This window comes from Lepidochelys olivacea (genome assembly GCF_965140295.1).
Source record: "Lepidochelys olivacea isolate rLepOli2 genome assembly, chromosome: 6".
NCBI classification, from domain to species: domain Eukaryota; kingdom Metazoa; phylum Chordata; order Testudines; family Cheloniidae; genus Lepidochelys; species Lepidochelys olivacea.
The window spans coordinates 5,522,250-5,536,436 of record NC_140416.1 but is presented as its reverse complement, the minus strand read 5'-3'; the positions used below and the strand labels follow the sequence as shown (position 1 = coordinate 5,536,436).

At 53.5% G+C, this 14,187-nt stretch overlaps 2 protein-coding genes across 3 annotated transcripts; both read left to right on the top strand.

The window, feature by feature from the left end:
* Nucleotides 1-523: 523 nt before the first annotated feature.
* On the top strand, nucleotides 524-6,462 carry LOC311522471 (uncharacterized protein). Of its 2 annotated transcripts, none has more exons than XM_084631847.1 (2): nucleotides 524-647; nucleotides 3,960-6,462. In XM_084631847.1, the coding sequence occupies exons 1-2, from the start codon at nucleotides 614-616 to the stop codon at nucleotides 5,183-5,185; spliced, it is 1,260 nt and encodes a 419-aa protein (XP_084487973.1). In that variant the 5' UTR covers nucleotides 524-613; the 3' UTR covers nucleotides 5,186-6,462. The 2 variants fall into 2 exon arrangements, with proteins under 2 accessions (XP_084487973.1, XP_084487972.1); XM_084631846.1 differs by having other exon boundaries at nucleotides 3,957-6,462.
* Nucleotides 6,463-8,572: 2,110 nt separating this feature from the next.
* Nucleotides 8,573-11,790, top strand: LOC311522483 (uncharacterized protein). The gene is made up of 2 exons (XM_084631877.1): nucleotides 8,573-8,882; nucleotides 9,253-11,790. The coding sequence occupies exon 2, from the start codon at nucleotides 9,261-9,263 to the stop codon at nucleotides 10,215-10,217; it is 957 nt and encodes a 318-aa protein (XP_084488003.1). The 5' UTR covers nucleotides 8,573-8,882; nucleotides 9,253-9,260; the 3' UTR covers nucleotides 10,218-11,790.
* The last annotated feature ends 2,397 nt before the right edge of the window (nucleotides 11,791-14,187 follow it).

Here is a 14,187-nt window from a genome sequence, read left to right as displayed (position 1 = left end):
CTGCCCCAGGCTCAGCCCAGAGCCCCCTCCTGTACCCCAACCCCCTGCCCCAGCCCCGTGAAAATGAGTGAGGGTGGGGGAGAGCGACTGTTGGGGGGGGGGGTGGAGTGAGTGGGGCGGGGCCTTGGGGAAGGGGCGGGAATAGCTCCTGGGTTGCCCTTACTTTCAAAAAGTGATCTTGGGTGTAAAAAGGTTGGAGACCACTGCCCTACACTAAGCAGTCCCCGCCCTGCCTTTCCAGTCTCGGCTGCCTGCTGATCCTTCCCGTCCCCTGCCAGCTCTCTGGGGCTCCCTCGCCCTGCCATGCGCCCACAGGGGAGGGTACAGCTCCCCGCCCTCATCATAACTATGCAAAAGAAGGTGGCGCTGAAATAATCTCCAGCACGCCCCGGCGTCAATGACCAGCCCTGCCCAGGGTGCATTGCAAAGGGGGACTCCATTTCCCAGAGCCCCGTGCAGGGGGGAGGGCACTCAACGTGGACAGGCTCCCAGCCCCAGCCCCTTCCCACCCCCTTAGCTCCTGCCCCAGCAGCAGCCGGCGGCTCCCTGGTGGTTCTCCCCGGCGGAGTGGGGGCTTCTGGGGGAGGCTCCGAGGCCGCTCTGCAGGGACGTCATGCAGGAGAATGACAAGACCTTGACCTCGCTGGGTGAGGAGCAGCTGCCCCCCCCCGGGGCTCGGGGGGCTCGGAGGTGCCCCGGGGGGAGGCTTCGGTCCAGGACTCCTCCCCACCCCGTTAGATTCCTGAGGGAACCGCCCCTGGAACCTCATCACCCCATAGATAGAGGGGGTCACCCCCCCACGGGGCCAGCTGCCCCTTCCACATCCCCAAGTGCTGACTCTGCCTCTCCGTCCCCATCAGCAACAGCTGGAGACCCCCCCCCCGTCTCCAAGAGAACCCTAAATCCTCCGCAGTCTCCTGCCCTCCCTGAGCAGCAGCATCTCCCTGAACACTGCCCCCCTCCCACACACACACACACACACCACTCAGGTTCCCTTTCCATCCACCCAGGGAGCGGAGGAAGTGTGTGCAGGTGGCAGGGTGAGAGGATGGGTGTGCATGGGGAGGGGGGGTGCACACACGTGTGCAAGTGGGGAAGGGCCGGGTGTGCATGTGCAGAGAAGGATGGGAGAGGTGCTGCTAGACCCCATCTCTGTGGCTGCGGGGAGTGTTATGGGGGTGCACTCACCACCCAAGCACCCTCTGGGGTCAGGACACGACAGGGATTCGTCCAGCTTCAGCACCCCCTTTTGTCGGCTGATCTGGCTTTGCTGTGGTTTTTTTCTGGGTGACTCAGCCTTCAAGACAGGTCACACTTCAAGTTCAGTGCCCTTCCGGGGTATCCAAGTCCAGCTGTAACTGGTCAAACCCCACGCTGGCCTCTTCACAGTCCCTTCACCCACCTCCCCCCTGGTCCCACTGCAAAATCATAAAAATGTAAGTCCATCTCCCTGTGCTAAGGTGGGACCAAGTAAACCTAGACCATCCCTGGCAGTGGTTTGTCCAGCCTGTTCTTAAAAACCTCCAATGATGGGGACTCCACAACCTCCAGCCCTGGAACATGTTGCCTCTGAACTATCCATAGAGTTAGAAAGTTTTCTTAGGTTTCAGAGTAGCAGCCGTGTTAGTCTGTATTCGCAAAAAGAAAAGGAGGACTTGTGGCACCTTAGAGACTAACCAATTTATTTGAGCATAAGCTTTCGTGAGCTACAGCTCACTTCATCGGATGCATAAAGTGGAAAGTCTCCTCACTGTACTTTCCACTTTATGCATCCGATGAAGTGAGCTGTAGCTCACGAAAGCTTATGCTCAAATAAATTGGTTAGTCTCTAAGGTGCCACAAGTCCTCCTTTTCTTTTTGCAAAGTTTTCTTAATATCTAACCTAAAGCTCCCTTGCTGCAGATTAAGCCTGGTTGCTTCTTGTCCTGCCTTCAGTTGATCACTTGGCTTATTTTTAGATTGTTATCAGGTCCCCCCCCCTCAGTCTTCTTTTCTCAAGACTGAACATGCCCTGGGTTTTTTAACCTTTCCTCAGAGGTCAGGTTTTCTGAACCTTTTATTGTTTATGTTGCTGTTCTCTGGACTCTCTTCAGCATCTTTCCTAAAATGTGGTGCCCAGACTGCGACACCGTTCTCCAGCTGGGGTGTCTCCCAGTGCTGAGTAGAGCGGGACAATTACCTCTTGTGTCTTACACACAACACTCCTGTTAATACACCCCAAAGTCCTTCCAAATTAAACAGAACCTAGCAAAATCACAAGCTTCTTTCACAGAGTAGCAAATCCCAGGGCTTCTCCATAGAACTCAAAACGACAAACAAAATTAAACACTCCCAAAGCATTTCTCAGCCCTCTCCACGCTTGGGCCTCTCATTCCTCCAGGACTCCTTGTCAGTTCCCTGTTTCTCTTGTGGAACGCTGGCCACAGGACGGCATCCCTGGAGCCTGGCCCCTCATTCTAGGGCCCCACCACAGGAATGGAATGGAAGTGAACTGGCCTGGCCTGGCCTGGCCTGGCCTGGCATGGCATGGGTCGTCACCTCTGCTCTACATCAAGCCCCTCACTGTGTTCTCTTAAGCCTTTCTATTATGAGGCCCAGGTGTTCACCACACTAAGATCCAACCCCATTATTCCCGCAGCCTCAGGCTGGGATGCCATTAATTATGGCACAGGTGGAGCTGGGCCCATTTCCCCTTAAAGGGGCCAGTCACCCCCGATGGGGGAACAGGCACTCTAGGCTCCGTTGTTATGGTTACAGCAGAATTGGGGAGATGCGCACTGGAGGCCCCATCTCTATGGTTACAGCGGAATTGGAGAGATGCGCACTCGAGGCCCCATCTCTATGGTTACAGCGGAATTGGAGAGCTGCGCACTCGAGGCCCCATCTCTATGGTTACAGCGGAATTGGAGAGATGCGCACTCGAGGCCCCATCTCTATGGTTACAGCGGAATTGGAGAGATGCGCACTCGAGGCCCCATCTCTATGGTTACAGCAGAATTGGAGAGATGCGCACTCGAGGCCCCATCTCTATGGTTACAGCGGAATTGGAGAGATGTGCACTCGAGGCCCCATCTCTATGGTTACAGCGGAATTGGAGAGATGCGCACTCTAGGCTCCATCTCTACGGTTTCAGCAGAGCTGGGGAGATGTGCATGCTTGGCCCTGCTCTATGGTTACATGCAGGCATGGGGAAATGCACATTCTAGGCCCCATCTCTTTGGATACAGGGGAGCCAGGGAAGTGCACACTCTAGATATAGTCTCTATGATTATGGTTGAGCCTGGAAGATGCACACTCTACGCTGGGTCTCTATGTTACTGGCAGGCCAGGGAGATTTGTGCTCTGAGTCTCATCGCTATTTACTGGGGGGTGGGGTTGGGAATATGGAGTCTAAGCCCTCACTCTTTGGTTACAGGTGGGCCAAAGAGACGTGCATTCTTCTAGGCCCATCTCTGTGGTTACAGGCGGGCTAGAGAGACGTGTTTTCTATGGTTACAGCATAGGTGGGGAGCAAGATTGGGAGCCAAAGGGAGTGCACTCAGGGAAACCTCAAGAGGAGACTAGAGAGAATGGGGAGAATCCCTTTTTAAACTTATTATTATTATTGAGGGGATATTATATTCATAGTCTTGTTTGCATAATTATATGGAAATTAGGGGATTGGCTCATTTGCATAAACCCTCCAGATTTCTGAGCCTGCAGCCACGACATCACAGTGAGGGGGCAGCTGGAGAGTGGGAGGGTGGTATAAATGTTGCTTCTGGGCAGAGTAGATACTTTCCACTGATGCCCAGGCCTATAACAACACCGATGATTCACTGGGCATAGCCAGGATCTGCCCTGCCAGGGGTTTCACTTCCTGCCCATCAGGTTTTCTGCTCAGTGACAAACCCCTTTGCTGCCCCTTCTCTGCCCAGCAGGGAACAAGTCCCAGCTGGATTCTCTCTCTCTCCCAGCAGGTTCCAGGACCAAGAAGTGGAATCCCCATCAAGATGAGCCTGCGGGCGCAGACCTGCAAGGGATGCCCCAGAGCCCTGAGCAGGGAGACAATGGTTATAGCCAGGGAAGGAGAGGACGGCAGCAGGGAGACACAGAGGGAGAACCCACTGATGAAGAATGTTCTGAGAAGCTCCTTGGCTTGCAAAGAACCTGCACAGCAGAGAGACCCTATAAATGCCCCGAATGCGGGAAAAGCTTCACCCAGAGCTCTATGCTCATCCGCCATGAGAGATCCCACACGGGAGAAAAACCCTACACATGCTCTGTCTGTGGGAAGAGTTTTAGTCAGAGGTCCAATCACATGCAGCATCAGAGGATCCACACAGGGGAGCGACCCTATAAATGCACTGACTGTGGGAAGAGTTTCTCTCTGAGCTCCCGCCTGCTCCAGCATCAAATGGTGCATACTGGAGAGCGGCCTTACAAATGCCCTGACTGTGGGAAGAGCTTCAACCAGAAGTCGAACCTGAAGCAGCACCAGCGAATCCACACAGGGGAGCGACCCTACAGACGCCCTGACCATGGAGAAAGCCACTCTCTGAGCCCACCCCAGGAGATCCATAAAGTAGAGAGACCCTATAAGTGTCCCCAGTGTGGAAAATGCTTCCGTGTGAGCTCACACCTTATTAGACACCAAGTCACCCACACAGGAGAGCGACCCTATAAATGCTCCGACTGCGGGAGAAGCTTCTCGCTGAGCTCTCACCTCATCCGGCACCAGATAGTCCACACAGAGGATAAACCCTACGTCTGCACTGAGTGTGGGAAGAAGTTTAGCCTAAGCTCCAGGCTCGACAGGCACCTGAGAACCCACACAGGAGAGAGACCTTATAAATGCCCCAACTGTGGGAGTGGTTTCGTCGACAGCTCCGCTCTTATTAAGCACCAGAGGATTCACACTGGGGAGCGACCCTATACCTGCCCTGAATGTGGGAAGAGCTTTGGTCGGAGCTCGTACCTTATCACCCACCAAAGAACCCATACGGGAGAGAGACCCTATAAATGCCCCGACTGCGGGAAAAGCTTTGTTGGCAGCTCTGATCTTAATAAACACCAGCGCACCCACACGGGGGAGCGCCCCTATAACTGCCCTGAATGTGGGAAGAGCTTCAGCCGGAGCTCAAACCTTATTGCCCATCAGAGAATCCACACCCGTTCCTTCACTCCTACTCAGGGATGTGGTTAAGGGGATTTTGAATGTTGGCATTAAACATTTTGGGAGGGTTATTTATTTGATCACTTGGCTCCCATGTAGCCTCTTATTTCCAACCCTGCTAGTGCCTTGTTCATCCTGTATTACACCCTGTGTTTAATACAGCTAAATGTAAATGTATACATCTGGGAACAAAGAGTGTTGGCCAGACTTACAGGATGGGGGACTGTCCTGGGAAGCAGGGACTCTGGAAAAGATTTGGAAGTTATGGTGGATAATCAGCTGAACACGAGCTCTCCCTGCAATGCTGTAGCCAAAAGATCTAAAGCAATCCTGGGATGCATAAACAGGGGACTCTCAAGTGGGAGTAGAGAAGTTATTTTACCTTTGTATTTGGCACTTTTGCAACCACTGCTGGAATATTGTGTCCAGTTCTGGTACCTACAATTCAAGAAGAATGTTGATAAATTGGAGAGAGGTCAGAAAATAGCCACAAGAATGATTAAAGGATTAGAAAGCATGCCTTATGGTGGCAGACTCAAGGAGCTCAATCTATTTCGCTGAACAAAGAGAAGATTATGAGATGACTTGATCACAGTCTATAAGTAACTCCACAGGAAAAAAATGTTTAATAATGAACTCCTCAGTCTAGCAGAGAAAGATCTAACACAATCCAGTGGCTGGAAGTTGAAGTCAGACAAATTCAGACTGGAAATAAGGCATAATTTTTTAATGGTCAGAGTAATTAACCATTGGAGAACTGACCAAGGGCTGTAGTGGATCTCCATCTCTGACAATTTTTAAATCAAGATGGGATTTTTTTTGAAAGCTCTGCTCTAGGAATTATTTTGGGGAAGATCTATGGACTATGAGATACAGGAGGTCAGACTAGATGACCACAATGGCTTTAGAATCTGTGAATCTACATAAAGCCTTGTCAGGAATAGATTTTTAGTTGGTAAATGTCAATTTCACCGTGCACACACAAACCAGTGACAAAATATTTCCAGTGATAATCAAAATTTACAGATAGGCAAAGTAAGAAAAATGCTGCTTTAGAACTTCTTGGAGTCAAAATCCAGTGACTGGAAATAAACTTATTACAAATCCACTAATGAATGAATAGTAAAATAGGTAGGATTTGATGATGTCAGGATATTGACTTTGTATATTTTGACATGTGAAGTTGACAATTTGGTTTTAATGGTTTATAAAACTAGAATTTTTTGAATCTCAACATCTGCTATCATTAAATAATTATCTGACCCTCCCGACTTAATTTCCGGCGACTGTGAAAATTTAAAGAGATTAAAAAAAAATAAACTTTGGTATTAACTGTTGAAATTATTTCTAAAAATTCTGCCAAACCTAGTTTTATTATATATATTGTGACAGGATCAGGCCAGATGGCTACAGCAGAGTGATCAAAGGTAGATATATTAGCCCCAGATTAAGCAGGTGCCTTTACCCTGAGTAAAATAATGGTCTGTTGCAGAACAATCAGGAAGTTGCTGGAACCAATTAAGGCAGGCTAATTAGGACACCTGGAACCAATTAAGAAGCTACCAGAATCAATTAGGACAGGCAGGCTAATCAGGGCACCTGGTTTTAAAAAGGACCTTCCTTCAGTTAGTGAGGCACATGCAAGGAGCTGGGAGCAAGAGGCGTGCAAGAAGCTGAGAGTGAGAAGGTGTACTGCTGGAGGATGGAGGAGTACAAGCGTTATCAGACATCAGAAGGAAGGTCCTGTGGTGAGGATAAAGAAGGAGCTGGGAGGAGGCCATGGGGAAGTAGCCCAGGTAGTTGTAGCTGTCATGCAGTTGTTACAGGAGACACTGTAGACAGCTGCAATCCACAGGGCCCTGGGCTGGAACCCGGAGTAGAGGGTGGACCTGGGTTCCCCCTCATCCCTCTCAACTCCCTATTTGATACAAGAGGAGGTGACATGGACTGTGGGTCCCACCAGAGGGGAAGGTCCCTGGCCTATCCCCCAACCCACTAGGTGGGTGAGCAGAGGCTGCTGGGATTGATCTCCTCCCTTTCCCCATGCTGGCCAGTGATGAGGTAATATGAATGAATAGCGGGTTTGAGGCACTAGCAAAAGTGGCCAATCTGAGGGCTGCCGTGAATCTCTGAGGCGATCAAATCCGCCAATAAGCGCAGGACCCACCAAGGCAGAGGAGGAACTTTGTCACAATATATACATATAAGCTCTTTGGGACAGGGCCTGTCTCTTCAATATGTACAATGCCTAGCACATTGGGATCCCACACTTGATTGGTCCCTCTGGGTATAACCAGGCTGGAAACATTAAAATAACAAAAATGTCCATGTTTTGATTTATGAAATGTTTTTGCAGCCTTTCTTTGAGAAGCTCTAACACCTCTCTCATTTGTAGCAGGGTTCTGAAATTAAGCAGAGGGAAAGCCCTTGGGCTGGAGAAGTGCCTTTTCTTTGTCCTGGAAGGTCTGCTCCAGTTTGGCTGAGATATCAGTTGTTACCAGTCACCAATTCTTTTCTCTCACTTGGGTTCCTCCAGAAAGTGGCGAGAGGCTGCGGGAATAACACCCGAACTCAACCATTGTAGAGCCAGGCCTGTCCTGGAGCAGCACACACGACTGGAAATGTGTGGGACCTGCTGGCATGGGAGGAAATGGGGGACACACAGAGCTCCTGGCCTGAGGGAGAAGGAGGGGGGGGTCTCTGAAATAGAGGGGTTGGGATGGTGGCACACAGGGAACTTGAATGGCAAGAAAGCGTGAGCCCCTGGTGTGTGCACTGAGTAGGGCCTGCTGGAGAAAGAGACGTGTGCGATCTTTTGGTGGAGAAGGCACTAGCATTGGACTAGTATTCCTGGACCTTGAGGGAGTCATTCCCTTCTCTGAGCCTCTTTCCCTCTCCCACCTTGGGTCTGCCTTGGGCAGGCCTGGCTCGGGGCTGGGACTGCTGCCCTAAAGTTCTTCCTCTGGGATCTGTTGCCTTTCAAGTCCACTGAACGCCCCCTGAGGGTTTTGTGGCACAGAAGATCCTAAGCTCCTGTCTCCACCTCGCTCCGGTCCCCTCTCCCTCCCCCCCTCTCTGGGCTCACCAGCCCCTGGCTCTCCAGCCTCGCTCCAGAGGCCCGTCCGTCCTGCCTGCCCATCCTTCTCCTGCCCCAGCCCTGCCCCCGGGCCTCCCTGCGCCTGCCAGGCCACGGGGAGATTCGTAGCTCTTCAAGCCGCAAAGCACCGCTGGGATCCTCGTGTCTGACCTCCCCTGGAACACGGCTCCGAGACCTGCCCGGAATGAATTCCCGCTTCAGCCGGAGCGGGTCTCTCGGCAACGGGGACCGCCCTGAACAAAGGGGCCCGCTCCCCGCCCCTTCATGAATATTCAACAGGGGGCGGAACCCTCCAGCCCCCCCCACAACCAGCCCCCCCGGGGCACGGCCAAGGGAGACTCCATTTCCCAGAGACCTCGGCCAAGTGGGCCGCGCCGAAAGCCGCCCCCGCCCCCGCCCTGTCCGAAAGTCGCTCCCGCCGCAGCCCGAGTGCTGGGGACGCTGGCCCCCGGGGCAGGTGCGGCGCGGGGTGCCCGCCCCGGTGGCTCCCGGCGGGGCTGGAGGAGGCTCCCGCGGGGCGGGGGGCTCCCGGCGGACGGGCGGAGGCAGCGCTGCGGGACGCGCCGCAGGAGAATTACCAGGATCTCCCGGGCTCCGAGGGCGGGGAGACCCCGAGAGGCGCCCACCCAGGTGAGGGGTGAGCGACGCCGGCTCGGAGACCGTCCGGGCGGGAAGGGACCAGCTGGGACCCCAGCAAAGCCGCCGGGAGCCCCCAGTTCTGCCTCCTCCCAGTATCGTCCCCAGCAGGTCCCTGTCCTCCCGGCAGGTGTCACTCCCGGATCCCCCCGGCAGGAGCCCTCCCCTCCCCCAGCCTTTCCCTGGGGGCTCAGCTGGGCTGCTGGGGCAGCCCCGGCCCCCCTCTCCCCTCAGGGAAGGGTTTGGGGGATTCGCGTCCTGCCCATCAGGTTTTCCGCTCAGCGACAAACCCCTTTGCTGCCCCCCCCTTCACCCCGGCGCAGGGACCGAGCCCCACCTGGATTCTCTCTCTCTCTCCCAGCAGGTGCCGGGATGGCGAGTGGGAACTTTGAGGAGATCCCCCAGCGGGAAGGGACTGTGGGAGCGGAGCTGCCCAGGACGTCCCAGAGCCCCAAGCCGGAGGATACTGATGAGGCTCATTGCCATTCTGCCCCCCTGGCAGGGAAACTGAGTCAATCCAGAGCTGGTGTCGAAGCTGAATATGACATGGTGTCTCGGGGGACCCAGGCCAGGGAGAGAGCGAATACGTGCCCCGAGTGTGGGAAAAGCTTCCCTTGGAGCTCCCGGCTCCTCCGACACCAGAGATCCCACACCGGGGAGCGCCCCTACCAGTGCCCTGACTGTGGGAAGGGCTTCGTCGAGAGCTCGGGCCTGATCCAGCACCAGCGGACTCACACCGGGGAGCGCCCTTTCAGCTGCGGTGTGTGCGGGAAGAGTTTTGGCCTGAGCTCCCACCTGATCCGCCACCAGCACATCCACACGGGGGAGCGCCCCTACCAGTGCCCCGACTGCGGGAGGGGCTTCCTGCGGCGCTCCCAGCTCACCCTGCACTGCCGGACCCACACGGGAGAGAGACCCTATAAATGCCCTGAGTGCGGGAAGGGCTTCAGCGAGATCCGCAACCTGAACCGGCACCAGCGCACCCACACGGGGGAGCGGCCCTACAAATGCCCTGAGTGCGGGAAGGGCTTTGCTCAGAGCTGCCACCTCCTGCAGCACCAGCGCACCCACACGGGGGAGCGGCCCTACAGGTGCCCCTGCGGGAGGGGTTTTGTCCGCAGCTCCCAGCTGATCCGGCACCAGTCGGTTCACACAGGGGAGAAACCATACAAATGTCCCATCTGCAGAAAATGCTTCACTCAGGCATCCACGCTGGCCAGCCACCTGCGGATCCACACTGGGGAGAGACCCTTCAAATGCCCCCAGTGTGGGAAGAGCTTTGTTCGGAGCTCGCACCTCATTACGCACCGGAGAACCCATATAGCATAGAATGCCATGCATGCCTCCCCCTACACGTCCCAGCCCTGGGGTGTGTATTAGCCAAGGTTCATCCCTTATAGCGCCCCATAAAACCCATACATGTGTCTCCCTTCGTACGTGCTCCCTCCGGTGCAGGGGTACAGCTAAGGCAAGCTAAACAGTTTTAGGGACCTCACTTATTTCAAATAACCCCTTGGATTTAATCCCTTGATTTCTAGCCAAACTCCTAGTGCCTTTTTGATGCACGAAGTGGGGGGGGGGTGTTCAGAGATAACCACGGGGTTCAGATGCCCCCTTTATTAATTTTAATGGGGATTGGATCGCCCTATCCCTTAGGCAGAAAAGGTGGCAATGAGGCATACATTTTTAACAGAGTAATTAACCACTGGAACAATTTACCATGGGTCATGGTGGATTCTCCATCCCTGGCAATTTTTAAATCAGGAGTGGAGGCTTTCCTACAAGCTCTGCTCTAGGAATTATTTGGAGGGAGTTCTCTGGCCTGTCCTATACAGGAGGTCAGACTAGATCAGTGGTTTTCAAGCTGTTTGTTGTGACCCAGTACTGGGTCGCGGAATGTCAGACGCTGGGTCGTGACGGCTCTAATCAGCACCGCCGACCGTGCTGTTAATAGTCCCATCGGCGGTGCTGCCCGGCTAAGGCAGGCTAGATCCTATCTGCTCCGACACCGCACTGTGCCCCGGAAATGGCCAGCAGCAGGTCCAGCTCCTAGGTCGGGGGGCCACGGGGCTCCGTGCGCTGCCCCGAGCACCAGCTCCGTGCTCCCCAGCCAATGGGAGCGGGGGGCGGTACCTGTGGCTGAGAGCCGTGCAGAGCTTCTTGCGTGCCTCCACCTAGGAGCCAGATCTGCTGCTGGCCGCTTCCAGGGCACGGCGCTGTGCCGGGACCGGCAGGAAGTCTGCCTTAGCACCCCTGCTGCGCCGCTAACCAGGAGCCATCCGAGGTAAGCCCATGCCCCAATCCCCTGCCCTAGCCTGAGCCCCCCACCCCAAACCTGGATCTTCCTCCTGCACCCCAAACCTCTCATCCCTGGCACCACCCCATAGCCGGCACCCCCAGCCCAGAGCCCTGCCCCCATCCTGCACCCTAACCCCCTGCCCCAGCCCAGAGCCCCGACTACACCCTGAACCCCTCATTCCTGGCCCACCCCACAGCCCTCACCCCTGCACCTCAACCCCCAGCCCTGAGCCCCTCCCACACCCAAACCCCTCATCCCCAGCTCCGGTGGGTCACGGGCATCAACAATGTTTTTCAACTGGGTGGCCAGAAAAAAAGTTTAAAAACCACTGGACTAGATGATCACAAGGGTCCCTTCTGACCTTGGGATCTATGAATCTAGGCACCTTTCGATGTCTGATCCCCACACATTGTAATGTGGAGCGCGTTTCCAAAGCCCTGGGGCTCCAGGGAGAATTTCACCTCTGTATCCGCTGAACAGACTGTAAAGTCTTTGAGGCAGGGACTTCCTCCACGGTCAGTACTCCTTGACCAACAAGGGACACTGATCACAACCTCTGTGTTCTACCAGGCTGCATGTAATAAAGACAACCTTCACAGGTGACAGTTTGGAAGTCAGTGTTGTCGTTATGGAGGTATTGAAAGGAAGGGTTGTGTTGGGGGTGAGTGTGGTTATTGGGGAGGCCTTAGAGGTTTGGATAATGAATTGGGGCTGGGTTTAGTTCCATTCTCCGGACCCTGGCTTCTGGAGTTGCAAGTTTTTATCAGAAACCCCGTTTTCATTAAAAACAAAATCTCTAACCCTCAAGGTTGCAAAGAAAAGTTTCAAAATGTCTGTTGGCTGGGAGCTGAACTCATCGCTCTGAGAGGTGGGAACTTTCCCGAATGGAACGAATGCTGCCTGAGTCTGCAGAGAGCCTGAGCCTATTGCTCAGAGAGGTGTGAACTGCCCTGATTGTAATCAGTGCAGCAATGCTGCCTGAGTCTGCAGAGAGCCTGAGCCGAACACTCTCTGAAGGGGTGGGGGAAGTACCCTATGCATCTTAGCTCTGAAACCTGTTACTCTGGTGACAGGACAGGACACTGAGGCAGAGAGGAAAGCCCCAAGGCCCCAGACACAGATTTTGCTGCTGGATTGGATTGGAGCTGAGTTCCCAGCCAGCCTGTGATGGGGTTGCCACACTGGGCAACAAGGGTTAAGGGATTATTTTGGGCTCAGCCAGCTCTGCCCTGCCCCACCTGCAGCAAATGCTCCATCTGCTGGAGGAATTAAGAGACAGGGAATTCGCTCCTTTGGGTTGCAGAGCGAGAGGTGAGAAGACCTGCAGAGTGCAGGGTGGGAAGCCTGAAGGCTGTGATAGCTGCCCAGAAAGGAGGACCCACCCAGAGAGGGACGTATCCTTTGGACATTGGTAACCCCCTCTTATTTAATGTGGTTTAGCTTTTCCCACCAGGAGCGGAAGCGGGAAGATACTGCTGAGGCTCTCCATTGCCCCTGGCCTGAGGGAGAAGGAGGGAGTCCCTGAAATAGAGGGGTTGGGAGGGTGGCACACAGGGAACTTGAATGGAAGGAAAGCGTGAGCCCCTGGTGTGTGCACTGAGTAGGGACTGCTAGAGAAACAGACGTGTGCAATCTTTTGGTGGAGAAGGTACTAGCATTGGACTAGGTATTCCTGGACCTTGAGGGAGTCATTCCCTTCTCTAAAAAGAAAAGGAGGACTTGTGGCACCTGAGAGACTAACCAATTTATTTGAGCAGAAGCTTTCCTGAGCTACAGCTCACTTTATCGGATACATTCAGTGGAAAATGCAGTGAGTAGATTTATATACACACAGAACATGAAAAAATGGGTGTTTCTCATGCATACTGTAAGGAGAGTGATCACTTCAGATAAGCTATTACCAGCAGGATAGCGGGGAGGGGTGTGGGGGGGTTAAAGAAAACCTTTTGTAGTGATAATCAAGGTGGGCCCTTTCCAGCAGTTAAGAATGTCTGAGGAACAGTTCTGGGGGGGGATTAAACATGGGGAAATACATTTACTTTGTGTAATGACTCATCCTCTCCCAGTCTCTCTTCAAGCCTAAAATAATTGTATCCAGTTTGCAAATTAATTCCAATTCAGCAGTCTCTCGTTGGAGTCTGTTTTTGAAGCCTTTTTGTTGTAATATTGCGACTTTTAGGTCAGAGATCGAGTGAGCAGAGAGATTGAAGTGTTCTCCCGACTGGTTTTTGAATGTTATAATTCTTGACATCTGATTTGTGTCCATTTATTCTTTTACGTAGAGACTGTCCAGTTTGACCAATGGACATGGCAGAGGGGCATTGCTGGCACATGACACGATAGCATTTTTATGGCTGACTTAGAACAACGCTTCCTCAGCTCTCGTCCCCTAATGCCCCTACTCTACTTGCGCTACATTGATGACATCTTCATCATCTGGACCCATGGAAAAGAAGCCCTTGAGGAATTCCACCATGATTTCAACAATTTCCATCCCACCATCAACCTCAGCCTCGACCAGTCCACACAAGAGATCCACTTCCTGGACACTACAGTGCTAATAAGCGATGGTCACATAAACACCACCCTATACCGGAAACCTACTGACCGCTATTCCTACCTACATGCCTCCAGCTTTCACCCTGAACACACCACACGATCCATTGTCTACAGCCAACCTCTACGATACAACCGCATTTGCTCCAACCCCTCAGACAGAGACAAACACATACAAGATCTCTATCAAGCATTCTTACAACTACAATACCCACCTGCTGAAGTGAAGAAACACATTGACAGAGCCAGAAGAGTACCCAGAAATCACCTACTACAGGAGAGGCCCAACAAGGAAAATAACAGAATGCCACAAGCCAACCAGCCCTCAACTAAAACCTCTCCAACGCATCATCAAAGATCTACAACCTATCCAGAAGGACGACCCATCACTCTCACAGATCTTGGGAGACAGGCCAGTCCTTGCCTACAGACAGCCCCCCAACC